The sequence below is a fragment of the Corvus brachyrhynchos genome, unplaced genomic scaffold (assembly GCF_000691975.1).
Source record: "Corvus brachyrhynchos isolate BGI_N302 unplaced genomic scaffold, ASM69197v1 scaffold363, whole genome shotgun sequence".
Classification (NCBI taxonomy): domain Eukaryota; kingdom Metazoa; phylum Chordata; class Aves; order Passeriformes; family Corvidae; genus Corvus; species Corvus brachyrhynchos.
The window spans coordinates 1,400,408-1,421,103 of NW_008237404.1; the positions used below are offsets into that span (position 1 = coordinate 1,400,408).

A 20,696-nucleotide genomic window follows, 5' to 3' on the forward strand; every position below is an offset into this window, starting at 1 on the left:
GCTGGGGGTGTTTAGCCTGGAGAAAAGGAGGCTCAGGAGACCTTACTGTTCTCTACAACCACACGAAAATAAGTTGTGGCCAGGTGGGGGTCGGTCTCTTCTCCCAGGTAACAAGTGACAGGATGAGAGGAAATGGCGCAAATTGCACCAAGGAAGGTTTAGGCTGGGTAGTAGGGAAAAATTCTTCAGTGAGTGGGTGATCAGACATTGGAACAGGCTGCCCAGAAAAGCAGTGAAATCACCATCCCTGGAAGCAATCAAAAGACTCATGGATGTGGCACTTAGGGACACAGTTTAGTGGTGGACCTGGCAGTGCTGCATCGACGGTTGGACTCGATAATCTTTGAGGTCTTTTCCAACCTTAGTGATTCTATTGTCTTTTGAAGCCAAATCAAGGAATCATAGAATCATTTAGGTTAGAAAAGAGTCCGCCACTAAACCATGGCCCTAAGCAACATATTCACATGTCTTCTGAATACCTGTAGGGATGATGACTCTACAACTTCCCTGGGCAGCCTGTTTGAAAGCTTGAAAAGCCTTTCAGTAATGAAATTTTTCCAGTCTAAACCTCTCCTGGTGCCTCTTGAGGCTGTTTTCTGAACTAATTTTAGTATTGATACTATCTTTCAAATGTGTGAACATGTATTTGTGTGCAGCTAAACTGATGAGATAATGCATGAGCCAAAGTCTATTGGGAGCAGTAGGACAAAGTGGTTGACCCACGTGGTTATTTCTGGCATTATTATCTATAATTCTTTCATGTTGGAGTGTTTATTACATATCAAAGAGCAATAAACCATACAGTTACTTCATATAATTTGACACAGTTTGAAATTATTTGCAGTTCCTGCTTAGGGGATAAATTGCATCAAAGCAAAAAGGTGGAAAAGATAGTCCTCTCTGACATGTCCTCTTTTGCCTTATTCCAGGGTTAGCAAGGTAGCTTTATGCTAGTGATAAATTCCCACACAATGGATGAATTCTTCACCTGGCCCCTCATTTGCCAGCAAGAGAACAGAATTTGTAATAAGCAATCTTTAATATTCTTGTGCTTAGTCTTTAACTGGTTTAGGGGATTACTTTTTTGGCTTTTGTAAGATGCATGTGAAAAGTAACAGTTTGTCACGACAGGGAAGATCTTCAGAATGCATATTGTAAAGGAAGTAGCTGAATGAGACAATAGGAGTGGTTGCTACAGTGGTAATGGTGGCTTTATATTGAGCACATAGGCTTAAATCAAGTTTTGTATAGTGAGATAAGAATCAGTTTCTGGCTTTGTTAAAATGTTGACTTTTTCTTCCTTCATTTTGATTGTGGGATGATTTGCACACATTTTCATTCTGAATCCAAATTAATCTCTGCTTACAATTAAAATGCAATTTGATCAAGTTGTGCATGCAGTCAGATTTTTAACTGTGTTGTTTCATTGTTGTTGTCCTTATGCCCCTTAATTTGTTCTATAATAATCTTCTCTAGCCATAAAGTAGATTGCAGAATCCTTAGGCCAGGGATCATGACTTCTAACACTGCCTAGTAGAGGAACAGAATTAAACCTGTAGTGCTAGGAGGCTGTCATAATAGTTTATGTTCATCCGGTGTTAGTATCCTAACCTAGTGTGTGTTCTGATGCTGTAGTATTTAAAAACTAGTTTTTGTTAGTAATACGAGATGATGACTTAAAGAGAGTAATGCTACACAATTTATACCTTTTTTAATTCAGAGTAGATCAAAGTTCATTAATTGAATCTTCTCAAAGGCATAGTCTAGTTTATGCTGTTTTCTTGCTAGATAAGACTGACTACAATCTCAAACATTATAACAGGAATTTTTGGGGGTTGAGGCTCTGCTTGCCTGCTCTTTGTGGGAAGGTCCATGGTTTTGTGCAGAGTCAGGAAATGCCATCTACCCCAAAAGTCTGAACTGCGTAGTGTTCTCTGTAAGTTGCAGGAATTGTTCTCCACCCTTCTGGTCTCAGAAACATGTATTATGGATACTGCTCCTTCCAGGTAATCTTAGTTGTCCTTAATAAGACTTTATTGCTGCAATTATGCAGCCATTCTGTCTCTTGAACTGTAGTAAACTTTTGTCCTTGCATCTGATTAAGTTCTTATTAAAACAGAGAATACATGCCCTTAGCACTGCTAACATTGGGCTGGTAAGTAGGAGGTTGAAAAAAACAGATTACGGATTTCTGTAACAAATACAGAAAGCAGTCACAGTGTGAGTTATCTGGTTGCATGCAGAAGGACTCACCTGCTCAATTTACATATACAAAAGCTGAATGTCAGGTCAGAGGAAGTAGTTGTAGCATTTCTTTAAAGTTGAAGGAAGGAAACAGATAAGTCCAAGACCTGGATTGGACACCTGTCTCAACCTGGAATAAATTGTTCTTTCTTTGTGTCTGGTTCTCTCACTTGAGTATAAAGAGAGCCTGGGGTCATTACTCAGGATGAAGTTTGTAGACAGAGATAATATCTTTTATTAGACCAGTTCCTCTAAGTTGGAAAAATTAGACAAGCTTTTGGGCATATGAGCTCTTCTTCAGATCTGAAATAGGAGCAGCAGATTTCGAAGTTAATTATAAACCTTTTTCTGTGTTTGTCCTCACACCATCATAGTTACAGCAAAGCAGCACAGAGATCACTAACTCAGATTTAGGCACCTAATTTTTAGACATCTAAATGAAGCCAGAGGAACCTAGCATGAGGTGCTTATTTGGGACTTTGAGGACTTGCATTTCACATGACACATTTTTTTTCCATATGCTCCGTCCAGTGCTGAGCTCTCTCAGCCTCCCCTGAGGACTGGCAGCCTCTCCTGCTGGGGAGATGTTCAGCTGCAATTGTGCTCTCTGCTTGACTTCTTGCTGCTTGTGTGTTTCACGTGAAGTCTTAGCTTGCTTCACATGCTCCCTTTGCAGGGCTGCCCTTACAAGCCTGTTAGACTGCTCCGGTTGCTTGGGAGAGAAGTGACTTCGTATATTCTGTATGTCCTTGCAGTACCAGTCTTGTGGTAAGCTTGGAAGTTTGAACATATTCTCAGCTTTTCCTTACCTGCAGCTTGGATATGTTATGAGAAAGAGAGCGGATCTGGGAGTATGTCACTTTCCCTGGATAATATCTAAGGAGAAGTTGTCCTGCTCTCCCTGCCATTCCCAAAGACTCCTGCTACAGTCCCAGTTAGGACTGAGCTGTTTGCAAGCATTGTAGTGGGCACCACATCATCTGCTTTTACCCCGGTGCCTTTGCTTATTTTGGAACTCCTGGTGACTCTGTGCCATGGTCTCTTTAAGAGGTTTTGAAAACTTGCTTATCTTAATTCTTTTGTCTGTTTCAGTTTCCTAAAAGACTGTGTCATCCTTTGATGTTTCCTCCCTGCATCAGCATCCCACCCTTTTTACCCCAGGCTGCCTGACTCACTGAGAAACCTCCTGGTATTGACTTGCTCTGATGCAACTGCTCTTCTGAAATGGAGATTTGCCAGCGCTGGCCCCATCCCAGCACTCTGTATTTCTTGTTTCCTCAGAGGAGCGATTGCTTTAAATAAAGAAGGACAGATGCAAAGCTTGTTTTGTAAAGCATAGCAGAAGCTTCTATTATTGCAAATTGCCTTTTCCACTGGGCATACTTGAATTCAATTCAGGTGCTTCAATTCACTAATTCACGTGATTGAAATGACTTTTATAAATTATCTTTCAATGGAGCAATGCAGTAGTTCAGTAAAAGCTTTCTAGCTGAAGTAGATTCTTAATTCATTTAAATTGCATGCTCATTTATTATTCAGATATTGGTTTGCCAGGAGCCAGCATAGCAATCTGACCACTTGGCTTGTCATGCTTTCCAAAAGCCTTAAATTTTTTTGCTATCCTTAATTTATCTCCAATATCACCAGTACTTCAAAAGGAGGCCTTAAAGAACCAATTACTAGCTTGAATTTTTTCCTTTATTGGTTTCGTTAGCAGTAAGTACTTTATAAATGCACAGAAGAGCTTTAAAGAATGAGAACAAAAATAAGGTGGGTAAAAAAGGCACACTTTGTTAATATAACATCCTTGTCCAGTTTAATTAAAATTATCTAAGAGAGCTGAGAATGAAATACAAGCTATTGAATTTCAAAGATCTTCCATTTCAAGCTAATTTAAACAGAAATTTTAACAGCATCTCCCCAAGGAAATCAACATACACAATTCTTATCTAACCCAGCTCACTGGTGCAGGATTCTCAGAGTTCAGCTTGTGTGAAAGCTGGCAGCCAGTTATAAGGAAGAAATACACATTCTTGTTCCCATGGCAGGCAAGGCTGCAGGGTGGGCTCTGCTGTAAAGGCCACAGCATGAGCTGCATACAGTGGGTGTGGTTTTTAAAATGCCTTGATCCTCCGATTCGGACAGTGCTGAAATCCCATCTAGTTTAAAAGCTTTGTTGCACTCACAGAATGAGAGTTTGTTTCAATTGTGAATATATTTAATGCTGTTCTCATCCTAATTTTTCATGAAAAACCAAATAGTTTCATAGTACCTCAGTATGACCTTGAACCTGTCAATATTCAGCAAAGATAGCAGTAAATGCCATCCAGAATTAAAAAGCTGGGAGGTCAGTTTTTCTTTTATTTTTGTTTGTAATTGTGGCTGTTTGAAATGGAGCTAAAAAGGGATTCGGGTCAAACCATCTTAGTGACTTTACTGATAAAAGAGGCAGGAGTTTCTTCTTCTAGGAAAAGATACCTAATTTATACTGTTCACACTTGAAGTTCAGGCTGTGGAGAAAGATTGATTTAAAATTTAATTTAAATTTCCATATTACAGAAATAAAGCAATCTTGCAGACATGTTTTCTTGAAAATAGTGGGAACTACTTTTGCTTTGTCCTTTGATTATTGTTGTTAGAATTGTTGATCTTAGTGGTTTTGTTCATTCTTTGAATCTAAACATCTTTTGTCACATCTAAGCCATTCCTTAGCTCTACAGGTGTAAATGGGTGTTACTGTGTGTGCAAGTTCAGCCTTGTTTAATTCAGCCCTTTCCTAACAGTAATCCTAACATTGCTGTCAGGTCCTTTCTACATCTTAGTGTAAAAAATGATAGATGATGGAAACACTTCTATTGTAAGAAACATAAGTGACAAAATACCCTGGTTTGCCAAGGGCAAATTGAGACTGATGGAGCTCTCTTGGCATTGTTTTCTTAATTACAGTTGTCAACTAACTTTCTTGGCTAACAGCACAGAACTTGTGTGTTTATAAGTAGACTCGGTATTCATCCAACTTAAAAAGCTAAAATGCCTTTTTGTCCGTGAAAAGTGCATCTGTACCTCATTGTTTCATGGATATGCAATAGATGGTGAAAATTAGATGATGGCGTCTGTAAAATATGTAGAAACCCTTGAAAATGCTCACTGTCCTTTAAGCAAGAATTCCATCATAGTTGTGACAGGTCGGTAGGGAAAAAAAAAAATCTCATTTATTCAAGTTCAAAACAATAAAAATTCCAAGTTTCTTTTTTTCACATCTAAGTAAGACTCTAACTACTACAAGCAAGTTTTGTAGTGTGTCATTAATTTTCCGATTAGTAGGAATCTATTAAGGTAAAAGAATAAGACCATAGATAATTGAATCATACAGATCTTTTACTTATTAGATTAAATAGTCCCTAATAATTATATCTGTTGCCTGTATTCCTCAGAGAGAGACTTAGATCCTGATGTATTTGTATTCATTTGTGAAGAATGACAGCATCAATATTTAATCCATAGGAAGGAAGAGGCACTTTTTTTCTTCAGTGTACAAACTGGCTAAGAAAACTGTTCAAACCTTTGCAGTGCATCTTCTGCAGAGAGGAGTTAACCTTCTCCTAATTATTTTAGACAGGGTCTTAAAAGACCTGATTCTTCAGAAGGCTGCACATTTGATATTAATAGAGATTTCCTTGTTGGTGTTTAAAGAGATCTCACTGTTAGAAAGTAAATAAATGGAGAAAATACGTACCGAGAGCTAAATTATCATTTAAGGAATATTATGAGTGCTACAATAAGAGTAGCTAAAGTTTCCAAGTGAAAACAGGGGTTTCAGTCTTCACACATGGTTTTATATGGTGATAGTACCAATAAAATATAACTAGATTTAATTCTTAGAAAACATACAAATAATTATTGGAAGAAATTCATTCTACAGTTTAAATGATTATATTATTATAAGGTTGTATTCTAATACCTTACACAAATCCCAGTATGAAAGATAACACTACTGTCCCAAGTGTCAGGGTGTTTTTTCCAAAAAATTCCTACCCTTCAGTACACATGCTTCCAGGCATCTGCTCATGTGAGAAGAGCACCATTAAAACACTTCACCATTTATTACTTTGGTGTATTTACTGCTTTGAAGAGTAGAAATCTCTTGGTTTCTCTGTCAATCTGTCCCTTTCCCTCCTGCCTTTTTTCCTGTCGTACTGTAGCAGCTGCCTCTCATCCAGTCACTGCAAGGACCGATTCTGACCCAGCTGGTGCTGCCTCTCACCACGTCCTGGGGTGATGGGACTCTTCTCTCCCTCTTCTGCCACTCAGCAAAGACTTCTTTTCCCCCACCAGTCCTTTCACCCATGCAAGGATAGCATGAGCATCTCAGTGTCATTGTTACCTCTGAAAGACATCAGTCAACATGTCAGCACCTTAAACATCCTCTGGAGAGTGACTGTGGCTGAATGCAAGACAGCAGATATTGATGGCTGTCACAGCCATTTCTGTGAGCTCTAGGCAGCTGCAGTTGTGACTGCTGGCTGGTGAAAAGAGAGCCCATACATCTACAACAGACTTCCCTTCCCTTTCTTAATTTTTATCACAATAGGGTAATTCTCAATGTGGATATGTTGTTCCCCAAAAAACGGTGTAGCTAAAGAGTTTCAGCATTGTTGCGCTGAATGCAACACAAAGACGGGAAACACAGACTTAACCAAGTGTAGAGCCTCACAAACTCAGCCAACTATTGTCTCAGCTGTAGCTCCCAGTGCTTTCTCCTTACCTTGCACCAATTATCCATGCCTTTGCTGTTCCAGCTCGCAGAGTTCAGCTTGTCTCCCTTCATCATCCTTCTGGATGCTGGCAGAAGGCTACTCCCCAGTGCACTGCTGTGGTATCAGATGCCATTCCAGATGTGATGTTCTTGGAATCATCAGGAGAATGGAATGAATAGAGTTGCTCTTAACTAAATAAGGGTTTATGGCTGGCTTCAGTGCAGACAGCGAGTACAAGGAGTGTGTACAGGGAAAAACATTGCAGGGTGGTTTTTCCCTTTTTTCAGAGCAATAAGCCATACAGATACTGTTTTTCACAGACCTACAGCCTGACTCATTCCCTTCTGTAAGACTGGTCATTAGGTGGGTCTGCCAGGGCCAGAAGAGCAGCTGAAGTATAGTTTCATATTGAAACATGCCGTACAGAAGCAGCGACATTTCAAAGCTGAGCTCTAAATCATTTAATTTGCTAAACAGCCATTCATGAAAATGCTCTGCAGCAGGGAATGGTGTTAGATGTAACTGTGGTGTTACACCACACTGCTCAGGACTCAGCCTTACTGAATGTAGCTGTTGTTGCTTCTTCTCCCAGACTGTTATTAGTCTGACTTCTTTTGTCTCAAATGAGGCAAAGTAGAGGATTTCATACGTTGTTTGACTTAGGAGGTATCTACCTATGGAGCTTTATATATATGTGTGTATGGGTGTAAATGTATGTATAGGCATTGCACAAAAATGTATTCATCCACAGTAACAGGTGGTACTGGCAACACCTGTTGCTGGGGTCACTCAACACTCCAGTATTAAAAGCCTCATTTTAGTTGCTTATAACTTTTGTCAAACGTAAACATTTGTGTTGAAATGTTATGTGCCAGGTGTCTGCCTTAGGCTGATTTGGGGGAGGGGGTGTGGGGAGAGGAATTTATCAGCAAAACAGGCAGCAGAGGCCAGGGCACTGTTTTGCCTGTGCTGAAAAATGAGCTATTGCTAGTTGAGATGTTCCAAGCCAAAAGTTGCCAGTGGAGACCCCTTGCAGCTGGGCATGCCATTTGCAAGCACTGTGGAAATTCGCTGTTTTACTGACAAAGCACCTCCGTCTGGCCAAATTATGGGCCTGTGGAAATGCTTGGTAGATGTTTGTTGACAACTGCCCACCAGGCTGCCTCCATCATGTCCATTTCCAGATAGTGGTGCTACACTGGTGACCCTTTGGATGCAAAATGCCTGTGAAGCAGCAAAGTAACCTTGGAGACTGAGCATGGAGCAAAGCAGGCTGCTGCACACAGGGGCACCAGTCTGCAGAGCAAGTCCAAGTGGCTCAGCTTGTGCTTACTCAGTGTGAATAAATAGGCAGGAATGGCTGGCTGGAATCCAGAGGAAATGGTAGTGAAGGAAGAGAATGATGGGCTGAGAGTGGTAAGAGTGAAGGACAACAGGGTTTGGAGAATTGTATGAGGAGAAATGCTGAGGAGATAGACTGAGAAGGAATGGAGCACAGCTCCTGCGGGTCCGTGACCACCGGGTTTCTGTGATCCCTTCCTAACCAGCTGGAGTGTTCCACCCTTGATACACTGCAGCTCCTTAAACATGTGATTTACACAGGAGCACAACCTATACTGCTGCCAGTGGCTCCTCTGTTCAAGTGTATAGACTTGAACCTGCTAAGAAACACTTAGGAGTTTGTGTGATTTTTGTCTTATGCTCTTTCAGAAAGCAGAGTTGTTCAATTTACTTCTGCTTAATAGAAACATCAACATTTTAATTTTCTTCTTTTTTCTTTTTAGTATTTCTTAGCTTTCACATTCTCAACCTGCACTTCAAGGATCATCATGTGTGCCTGGAAATCCCTTTGTAAATACTACAGTTGTTTTTTACTGTGTAGTCTTGCTTTGGAATCTGTGTGACATTTGTAGCTCGCAGTATGCAAAGTCATACTAGTAAATTGGTTGTTGAAATGAAAGTGGGCTGAGGTTTAATCTAGGCTGAGAGAACATTTGAACAGATTGCTCATATTATTTTTAAATCTTGTCCTTTCATGATCGTTATGGGAATTAGAAACAAACTGTCTGTTGCAAAATATTCTGTTTCATATTACTCAGCATTTTCCCATAAAATTCTGAAGAAATGCCACAGAACCTGATCAAAGTTTAAAGTCAGTTTGTTATTGAATGATGACGATTTTTTTTTTATTATAGGCAAAGCCTCAGCCAAGAAACTGACAAAAAAGGTAAGCAAAATGTTCCTTTCCTTCTTCAAAAGAACTTGCATTCTTTCTGTTACTGAAGTGATTAAGTCTCTTTCAAAACTGGCTTTATATTTTCTTGTTTGTGTCTTTGAAGGAGGTAGATGCTGCACTGCTGTATGTTGCCAAAGCTAAACCAGGACCAACCTTTTTTAGAGAGCTTGGTGATAAAGGTAATGAGCACTTTTGATACTGAAAAATACGTCTTGCTTTTTATCTCATTATATGGTATGAGTCAAATGTATTTTTAAAGACGTTTGCATGGATTTTACTTCTTCTCCATCTATCCAGTGGCTGCCTCCTTGGCAAATCTCTCAGTTACGCAAGAGAGAGTAAAAGGGCTGGGAATTGAAAGCCTTCTGAGGTGCAGGAGGAGACATGAAAGAAACTGAAAAGCCTACTTGGAAGAGAAAGGTGCTAAAGGGATGACTTGAACACAAAATGGACTTTAAGGACTTTTTGTTAATAACCTGACTGTTTCTCTATATAACTTAAATGCATAGAAACTAAGAATAAAAATAAAATTTGTACCTAGCTGCCTTAAGTGGTATCCCCGATTCCAAGAGCAGTTGAACTTACTTCTCCCTCTTCAGGAGCTCTGCAGCCCTTCACAGTGTTGATGTGCTTTGTTTTCTTTTCACCCAGCATTTCCACTTTGTATTGGACTACATAAAGAGAAAACTAAGAGCTGGAATATTGTTAGTGTAACAACAGGGAATTAAAGAACACCAAATAAACATCTCATTAACATAAAGAGAGAAAAGAAACAAGAGGATCAAGAAAACCAAATAGATGAGCAATTAACCATTTCACAGTAACAAAGACCAAAATTCCCAAACTAATGAGAAAGACCAACAGCACCTATTCACAAACTTTCTGTATCATACAGTTCAGCCTGAATCCCTTATCACATGGACATTTCTGGAAAATAAAGCTGCTGTTGCACTGCTGCAGTTCCTTGGCAGGCATGAGCCATGCTTTCTCCATGCACAGCAGATCCTCAGACACGGCTGGCAGCTTATGCCAAGAGAGCAGCCCTTGATCTCAGCCTGCGGTATTTCACCTTCCGTTCAGCCTCACAGCCTCTTCTGCCTGCATTTCATTTCTTGCATCCTTGTGCAGACCTGCAAGAGTCTCCAGATGAGTGCCTTGCTTGTCAGTCCACTCCTGAAAGCCCCAGCCTACCCCAGAAGCCCTGAAACATCTCTGAACAAGTTAACAATTCTTTCCTATCCTAGGGAAGGCTGGATTTCGTACTAAATTGTCATTCCCTGCCTTTTCAAAGTACTAATCATCACAGGCTTCCCAGGATTGGGTTTAAAGTATTCCCAGTCTTGAATTCTTGGATATTGTCTCTCTATACCTGCTTTTTTAGAGCCTTTCTTTTTCTAGTGATGCAAATCCCCAGACCATGCTGCCTGGGAAAACTGGGAATCCAGCAAGAGAATTTGAAAACAGCAAATCAGTGCAGCCTCCTCTTACTGCACCTTTCCCATTTGAGTGCTTGGCAGGAAGTGGGCTCAGTGCTACTCTCAGAGTTGGCGTCTTCTGCATTCTGGCGAAGATCTGCCCTTGCTTAGCACTGTGTGTCCGAATCCCTGTCCTTCAGAGGTCAGGTAGGAGTTTGAGATGATGCAGGAACATTCAGTGCAGTCATCCATATGTCCCCACAACACTTAGAGTTTTTACAATTTTTGGTCATGGTGCCTGTTTAGTGACTTTGATGCTTTTGCTTTGAGATGCATTATTATCACAGTTTAAAAATGAAAATATTTATGTTTTTACAAGTACCAGAATAATGAATCTACCCCATCTAACCGTTTAGCTGAGGTTATTTTAACTATCTTCAATTTGTTATTTATATGTCAAGGAGAGGAAAAACTGCCATCAGTCCATCTGTAAAACATAATGCTAGGGGATTCTGCCTTCTAGTGGGCAGTTTTAAAATTTGTGTCGTATTTTGTAGGTATACTTATGATTTATTCAGAAATAAGAATATTGTACTGTCAGCATTTGCTGGTAAGTTTGAGGACAGATATTTCTAGGGAGGGATAGGTGAGGTTCCTTTAGCTTTAGAAAATGCGACAGTATTTTGCCAGTGCACATTCTTGGCTGCAAGTATGCTGAGTCATTCAACAGTGTGTGAAGCTTTGGTCTTTAAATTTTGCTTGGATATGAATTTAATTTTCAGTGGGTTGTTTTATTTTGGGTTTTTTAAGTTTGCTGCATTAAATCTTTTAATTTGAGTACCTTTGTAATGATTGCTGTAAAATAAAAAAGAAAATTACAAAAATATTTAGTTTACTTTATGGATGAGGTAAATTGGCCACTCACTGCACGTAGTAAAATGACAATTAAATTAAAATATGTTTTTTAATGGAAATAGTCCACAAATTCAAAAATCTTAGGATAAATTATTTTAGTACAATCAGTTTTCCAGAAAATATCGATCAGGCTGTGAGTTTTCTGTAAAGCATTGAGTCACGTTTTAAAGAGCAATCCAGAATATTTCTACATATTTTTATTATATTTACCTTTTTACCAATTTCACTATAGCAACTTTTCAATCTGATTACAGTAGGATGACAAAAAGAGTCTGTGTCTCACTCCTGCCATCTCTTGCAAGGCTCCTCTTTCCAGCCCTCTTCAAGTGCTTCTCCCTTGAGCCAGTCAGCAGGGTGTTATCTTTAAATTGACCTTTTCTTCACATCCTACCATCTCCGTAAAAATTTTGCAGATTCTTTCTGCAAAATTTTATAAGGTATAATGATCCCTGTCTATCTATAAAGCTAAAATTCTCCAGGGGCTCAGTATTTTGTATCTCAATTTTACAACTTTATTTTTTCTCAGACTTTAACAGCCATAATCTGCCATGTTAATATCCATCCAAAAGCTTTAATAAACATGTTTTTCTTTCACAACTTCTTGGACTGTGTCATCTCTTATTTTGTATCCCCACACTGGGCTCTCGTGGTTCTGTTTTACCTAGCATAAGCCTCTTGTCTTCAGCTTCCAGGTCTTCATTAGACTATCCCTGTGCAGAGCATCTCAAGATAGCCAAGAGGCAGACTTCCACTTCTCCTTGCCCAGTGATGCTGTCTTTCATTGCTTGGTGGTTACATTTTCAGTCAGGGATCTTTGTGCTGACACAACTGCAGTCATTGACTGGGAGGTGTTTTCTATATAGACCTGGAAAGTTGCCTCCTTGTCTTCTTTTATATTCTTCCCTTAAACATTCTTTTGCTGTGTCACACACAAAACAAAATTAGGAATCTTGATCACTACTTATCACACTATTTGCTTGAATTCTTTTCTCCACGTATTAGTTTCTACCCTTTTTTTTGTTTTTAAATCTTGTCTTAGGCATATAAGCTAAAAAAGATGAGGCAGGAGTTCTTTCTCTGTTTATTTGGTTTTGAACTTGTAGAAAACCTAGATGTTTCATCTAAGAATACCATTCCAAGTTTTACAGCAATGAAAATAATAATTTGCATTCTTGCAATGGCAGAAATGCTTAAACTTGTAAGCAAGACTAAGTCTTTGAGCTGAAAGTATTTTTTATTTCCACAGTGTATTGTATGATTGTAGTACTGTGCTGGTTTACACAATTCATGTAGGATAATCGGGTAAATAGCCCTATTTTGATGGAGAGGAAAGCTGAGATATGGAACCAGAGTGAGTTGGCAACAGGATCAGCATTAGACCTCCCTTTCGCTAAGACTTGCTTTGATTTTCAGATTCTTGCATTTAGCAATTTAATATTTCTGAGCTCTGGTACTTAGAAGTGTTAAGTCACTATCTGAGGTCAAATACAAATGCTGTTGCTTCTGCATAGTAGTTTATCAGCAGTTAATTGTTTATCACTGAAGCTTAAGTGGATTCCTTATCTATCAATTAACTAAATATAAATTACAAAAATAGTTTATCTTTGCACAGATAGGCATGTTTGAAGTTCATTATTTTAAGCAGCTTCAGCATTATACAATGTTTAGCTCACAAGTTAAAAGTAGCTCAGTTATTTTGAAAAGTGATTTATAAAAAAGCCCTTTACATTTTTTTCCCCAAACATTATTGCAGGGCAGATGGTTCAGATTCTGTTGTTTAGCCACCCTCATTCTGCACTCTCTATCTTTAGCTTGCACACTCTATTTTGACGCTATCACATCTTTGTGTTTGTTCAGGCTTTTCACTTAAGGCGGTATTTCAAAAGAAAACACTGGAATTTTCCTTCAAAAGGGGGGAAAATACTTTCACCTTGTAGAAAGGACATGTTCCTATTTAAAAAAAAAAAAAGAAGCCTTCTCTTGGCACAAGGCCCAGCAGTACTATCAGCACAATCTAGCAGCTTGGCAGCTTTGCGTGTTGCCATGTTCCCTTGAGAATTAGAGGGAAGCTATTCTCCGCCTTTTGCGAGCCTGCCAAAGGATGGAGGACTTTGATCCTTCAGGGTAATGTTAGAGTAGTTCTCCTCCCAGGTACTAAATGTGACAAAGCTCATTTAATTTATTTGCCTTTTATATAAACATTGAATGTTTTCAGTGAGAATCCAAAGATTTAGTGTAGGCCTTTTGTTAATACCAAATAAACCTTACTTTCTTGGTTAGACATGGACATTGATGAGTCTTGGGTTAGGGAATTTTGCCTTCAGAGTATTAAAAACAGAAGTGAAAAATTAATTATATAGTAACCTGGCTTATTTTAATAAATGTATTTAATGTAATGTCAAACTACATTTTTAATATTTGTCAGATTTAATCTTTCAAATCTTGCTGTAAGTTTTTGGGTTTTTCCACAAGTAATTCTTTAACTTTTTTTTCAGGGTTGATATCTTATGCAGAATATCTGTTTTTGCTGACAATTCTTACGAGTAAGTATTATATATTTAACATACATAGGCACAAATACTCAGCTACTAACAGCTCACCAAGAACTTTTTTCTGATACCTTTTTGCTTCTAAATTTCTGCATTATAGTAAAACATAAAAAACTATTGTATATAGAGTGATAATGCATTAATGTAGATGGATATCAGTGTCATCATTGGTCCATAGCAATACTTCAAAAATCATGGTACTCGCTGCAACATGGGATCAGAAAAGTCTTTTGAAATACTTTGAGAGGGGGGGATATTGGTTACAGAACCACATAATAAGGGGAAGAAGAACTGGATGGGAAGAGAAATAATTTTTCTTCTGGACAGCAGTTTTAGTCATTTTGGACAATGAGACATTAGCAATATAGCTCATGCAGTGGTGTGAAAAACGGCTGTAGTGTCTCACAGGTCATTGCCCATTTTTCTCGTGTTCACATATGCAATGCATGCAATACAGAAACAGCAGAATTCTTCAGTGTCTTTTTGTCTGACTTTTAAGTCCTTTTTCTTTATCCTATGTTCCTTTTGACTTTATTTCCTCCCAGTATTGTACATGTATTTCTGTCCCCCTCCTTTGCTTCCTTCCTTTTTCTCTCAGGCGCTTTATTTTAAAACAACCTTTATTTGGTACTTGCTTTCTCTACAAGCAACAGGCATTTTTTGGTTTTGTGTATGGAATTAATCTGGGATTGTCTGGTACTTACTTACTGCCATGCTTGTCACCCCCTGTTTTGTTCTGATCTGTAGGTGATGCTGAAAAACACCAAGATTCAAGATGTGTCAGTGAGCATTACATGGCAAGACCCCTAGAAGTGGTCCATATGCATGTCCATGGAATTGTCCACATGTAGTCTTGTTTGACTGACTTATACAGGTCTAACTTTTTAAGCAAGGGAAAAAGCCAGGCATAATAGATTTATTGTATCAGTGGATGGGGAAAGGAAAGAAGGAAGCAGTCACTTCTTTCCTGACAGACTGTAGAGGGATGACCCTCACGTGACCCTCATCACTTCCATGGCTGCAAGGTCTGTGGCTGGGGCTTAAATAAGTTGACAAGTTTTCCTTGCTCTGGAAATCCACCCTCTCATGGTGTAGTATGAACAAGTAACATTGGTCTCCAGAGAGTGGAGAGAGTATGTCCAGCCTTCCATCAGTACACACCTCTTGCACAGTTCAAGGGGCCCTTCTGCAGCTTACCTCATTTCTCAGCAGAACTGCATTAGTTCCTGTTACGCAGCACGAAGGGTGGGTAATCTCTTTGGCAACTTCAGCTAGTACACAGTATGTGTATGTTTATATATGCATTAAGATTTAATGTACAAATACACTGCTTCAGCAGTGGTGACTGTCCCATGCTACACACTGCTTGAACATGAGTTACACTGTGTGTTCAAGTGGCTTTTAAAATCAGAGACAGGAGTTTAGCCCATTTAGGATACTGATTTTCAAATATTTGTTGCAACTCAAAAAAGATGGATTTATGTTAAAAAAGGACAACCATGACAGCCAAATTATAACTTCAGAAGAATACGTAAAAGTTGCAGGAAGAGGTGCCAAAGATTCTATTTCTTTAGAAATTTATGGCAGCTGAAAGTGAATTCATGCTGAATTATTGGCTGAAACAATTAGAAAATTGAAGCAGTATCAGAGCAAGTTGTTCCACTTCTCCAGACAATCAAGTAACATTATTCTTCACAGAATTTATATAGGAATGTATTGAACTGCAAAAACAAGGCACTTTTAGATGCAGGATAAAAATGCAGTGGTTATGTTGCTGCTTTGGTTACACAGAGGGTTATCATACTTACCAGTTTGAAAGCAAATGTCAGCAAGTGTTGGTGCCTCTATCTTTGCCTAACAAGTATCCCATGTCAGTCAGCCCCGAGTTACACAACCTGTCTCTCTCACTAGTCAGAATTAAAGTGAGATTTCTTAAAGCAGACATCAATATTTAAATTACTTCCGAGTCACCAACAGAGCAATAGGGAAACAGAAAAAGAGTGATCAGACTTTGGTTCCAGGACACTGCTGACCAGACCATGCTGCCTGTCATACAAAATCAGATTCTGTAATAACACTGAACTTGAAAACGTAATTTTGTGGCAGACAAAGGTTTTATTTTTCCCCCCCAACCTTCTTTTCTCTTTTAAGTATGCCTTGTATCATCACTATCTTTTTTCTTCCAGTGCTGTATTGAATTTCATTTCTAGCAATAGGTTAATGGAGCCCTGCCTGGTGAAGAAGCCCAGGAACTGAAGTTGTCACCTTTGCTTGGAGCTTTGTTTCAATTACCCAGTCACACAAGTTGACAGCTTGGTCAGGAGAGGAAGCACCTAGGTCTAACCTGCACTCACAGCCAGAATGAAGCTCTTCTGTTCAGATTTTGGAATTTTGCCTGATTCTAATTAAATACAAATATATCTGTGGTAGTCTTTGAACTATGCTTATTTTACGAACACATACCTTTGGGGTGACATCATATCAGATAAGTATGTCATCTCTGAACAGTATAAGCAGCTTTAGGTCTATATTTTCACTAACAGCTCTCTTATCTGAAAATTGGAACACAGATGGTATGAATTGCTATTAAATACATCAATTACTTTTATTCTCTAAATATGTTATTGGATAGCCTTTTCTTGCTTTTGTACTAGTAACACAAATTTTGCATGTGGCATTTCCTTGGAAAGGAAGCCAGTTTTGATTATTAAATCAACCCAGTTGCTGGGGACAGCTCTGCTGTGCAGATTTCAGTGGTATTTATAAAATATCCCTGCATCACAAGATTGCTTCATGTAAAACATTAGTTGACTGCTGAAGATATAGTTATTTCTAAAATGTAAAAATAATACTTTTTTTAACCATCTTGTTATGACTTAAAAGGAATGGGATATTTCTTTAACTTGCTCCCTTTGCAGAAAGATTCTCTAAAGAAAAAGCAAGGCTTAAAACTTTACAGAATGCAACCAGAAGAATATATTTGCCAAAGCAAAATTCTGAAGGCATTAGAGTTTTTTAGAGATACTGCTTCACTCTCCTCATGAGTCCAGCATTGTTCTTGGAAGCATCAATATATTCCAGAGACAATAAGTCCATGGCTTTCATATTAATGCCTGACAGACTGCGTTGTGGAATTAATTCACCTGCTCCAGAGATTACTGGGATATGGGCTTGCTACTGCAGTGAACTGTAACTACATTTCAGCAGCATGCTGCTCCTGTGTGGGCTTGCTAATGATCAAGGCCACCTCCTGTAAGCGAAGTAAGATCAGGAAATTGTGGGAAGGAGCTCAAAACACACCATGCTTTTATAGCACCTTCAAGATTCAGAGCTCATTACATTTTTGTGTTGAAAAGAAACATTCACTCAGTGAAGGAAATGCAGGGGATAATTGTGTAGAATTCCTGAAAAACATCAGCTTGATGGGGGTCACACAAAACATGCTTTCATCAAAAACAGCCAGAAAGAGTAGTTTATTACATCACAGTAACATCTGAGAATATTGTTTAGGGAGGAAGGAGAAGGGAAGGGAGAAAAAGGCTTTGGGATAACACAGCAGGAGCAGGAGCCAAGAGAGCTGGCTCCCTTCACAGCATCAGGCTGTCTGCTAGGGAGACTGCAAATGCTGGCATACGGTCATGCATGCACGAAGTGCCTGAGGAGTACACTAGCTCTTTCACCCACTGTGGCAGTAATTACTGGCTTCTGAAGGCAATTTCCACTCTTCTCACCTGAAAAGGAGCTCTAATAAACAAGGCAGGGCTAGACTGCAGAAGTGAGATGGGATTATAGAGATATCCTTTGGGAATATCTTAAGACCTGGCCAGTAAGAGATACAGTATTTTCGCTGGGGTCAGATGGACATTCATGGTTGTACTTAGGCACTGCTGGCATTTCTTACTTTGCCATTGCATTAATTATCCCTTGAAATGATAGTAAAAAGGTTTTTAAACAGTTTGCTTATATTGGAAGAGGTGTGTATGGTTCACTGGAAATACCATGTATGTACATAACAATGGAGGACTGAAGCAGAGTCAATATTCATTTTACATTCAGTGTTTGAGTTCTACTGTAAGTGTGTGATATTTTCAATAAAGTTCTTTCAAAATTTGTTGCAGAACCCCGGACTGGACTTCAGATTGCCTTTAAAATGTTGGATGCAGATGGCAATGAACAAGTTGAAATGAAAGAATTCTTTAAGGTAGGTGTATTTACACATTTTAATTTTAAAGCATTTAAATAGATCCATGGGTTATATTTGCGAAATGAAGATTCATTAAAATCAGCCTATTTTTCAGTCCATTTTATGATTATATACTTACTAAAATATTTTATATGAAAGGAGCACATACCAAAGTATTGTGATAGAAGTTTTCATATGATAGAAGATATCATATTTGAATCTGCTTTTAAAAATGTTACCTTTGAATTGTATCTAAAAATCTTCTACTGGGAAGGTAGGAATTAGTGTACATCCCTTAGTCCCATGAGCTAATTTAAATAATCATCTGGAAGAGCCTTTTGTTTTCTAAATGTGTTGAATAATTTATTTAATACACCATCCTATTTTGGTCTTTATTAATTTTGCTTGCTGTTGCAGAAAAATTTTTATCAATTCACACTTTGAAAAGAAACAGCAGGTTTTTTCCCATATTTTATATAAACTATGGAGGAGAAAGGTAGATGCTTTAAAAACTAAGAAAATCTTGCTCTGATTTTTTAAAGAAGAATTGGCTTAATTATACAGCTTATTCAACTTTTAAATATTTATCAGGAGACTAACTAAGTACTTCTTGTCAAAAGTTGAGTGCAGAATTAACAATCAGAATTTTTAATAGAAACCCTCAACTTAGATCAGATCCTTAATTCTTACTGGAGGTAACTGGAGAGACATTTATATAAGAAGCTGACGTGGCTACTACAATTCAGATTATTTTCTGTGACTAAGGTAAAGTTAAAGCTAATCATGAACACACAACTCTAGAGAACCTTAAAATCTAAAACTTTCAAAGATGGACCTGTTGATAGCCTGAGACATGTTTCATAGCCTTAAACTCTGAATTAATGATACAGTAGCTGTTCACATGTGTTTTGCACTGATCACCTTTTTTTCAGTGAGTTGTCTCTTAGCAAGGTTACGATTGATGAGCCATACTTAAAATCTATTTTAAAATGTTGAAAAATACTTTTAGATTTAGTAGTACTATTTGAAAATAATACTTTAAATTAGATCATTTTACAAGACAATGTTCCCAGAAGCCCCTAACTGAACCTGCAGATATCCTTGTTGTTGTGTAACCCCAGCCAGTAACAAAGCCCCAGACAGCTGCTTGTTCTCTCTCCCACCAGCTGGATCAGGGAGAGAATCAGAAGGGTAAGAGAGGGAAAACTCGTGGGTTGAGATAAAGACAGGTTAACAGGCAAAGAAAAGCCATGCACACAAGCAAAGTAAAGCAAGGGATTAATTCACTGCTTCCCTTGTGCAGGCAGGTGTTCAGCCATCCCCAGGAGAGCAGGGACCCATCGCATGCAATGGTGACTTGGGAAGACAAACGCCATCACTGCAAACATCCCCCCTTCCTCCTTCTCCCCCCCAGTTTCTACACTGAGCATGATGTCACATGGTCTGGAACATCCCTTGGGTCAGTTGGGGTCACCTGTCCTGGCTGTGTCTCCTCCCAACCTCCCGTGCATCCCCAGCCCCCTCCCCAGCCCGGCAGTACAGAAGCAGAAAAGGCCTTGGCTCTGTGCAAGCTCTGCTCAGCAATAACTAAAACATCTCTGGGTTATCAAGACTGTTTCCATCAAAAATCCGAAACATAACCCCATACCAGCTACTGTGGCAAACATTAACTCTGTCATGGCCAAAGTCAGCACAATATTGCATCCAGGAAATAATCTGGTTTAGAGTCTTCTAAAGTTCAGAAGAAAAAAAGCAAGCCACTAACATAAACCTACCAGAAAATTAGCACACCAGGATAGGGTGTTTAGTATGGACACATATATACAATAAGTACGTACTAAATGGAAAGATGACTTGTGGCTTATGGTGTGAAACCACAGTACTAGTCTGTGATATCCAGAACTGTGGTTAAATCCAAGTAAGCTTATTGTTTGGAATACAATTACAGTGATCTTTATTGCTGTAATTGGCAATTTTTAAATTTAAAAAGGAATATGATTATATTTACACAGCCCTACACGCATTTGTTGCTACACAAGATCTTATAATTTTGAAGAATTTGTTCTATTAAAATGTTAATTATTCTGCTGATTTAAAAGAAATCAAGTTCTAGTAAAGCATATATTTTTAACCTGATAAACCAGGTGCAATCATAGTGAATTGTTATCAGATTATCCATGCCCTGATTACCGAAAGAAGTCTGTTATGGCTGTATTATTCACCTGAAAAACAGTATGTTACAAGGGAAAGTAATTCCACGAGTGAACATGTTCAGCTTGTAGTGCCTCTGCACCAAAATGCCACATTAGCAGTGCTTCCTTTAAATAGTACTGTCAGTTAAGCAAATAAGGAGATTCTTACAGAAACACAGCACAGCTCTCCTGGGGAGATGTGCAG

The 20,696-nt window shown here is 38.7% G+C and overlaps 1 protein-coding gene across 1 annotated transcript in view; it reads left to right on the plus strand.

The window, feature by feature from the left end:
• The window catches only part of MICU2 (mitochondrial calcium uptake 2), a 65,830-nt gene that overhangs the window by 15,262 nt on the left and 29,872 nt on the right, over positions 1 to 20,696 (plus strand). Inside the window, exons 2-5 of the mRNA XM_008631007.2 lie at positions 9,197 to 9,228; positions 9,341 to 9,416; positions 14,063 to 14,110; positions 18,235 to 18,317. Of these exons, the coding sequence (XP_008629229.1) occupies positions 9,197 to 9,228; positions 9,341 to 9,416; positions 14,063 to 14,110; positions 18,235 to 18,317 (239 nt within the window). The remainder of the gene's footprint in view (positions 1 to 9,196; positions 9,229 to 9,340; positions 9,417 to 14,062; positions 14,111 to 18,234; positions 18,318 to 20,696) is intronic.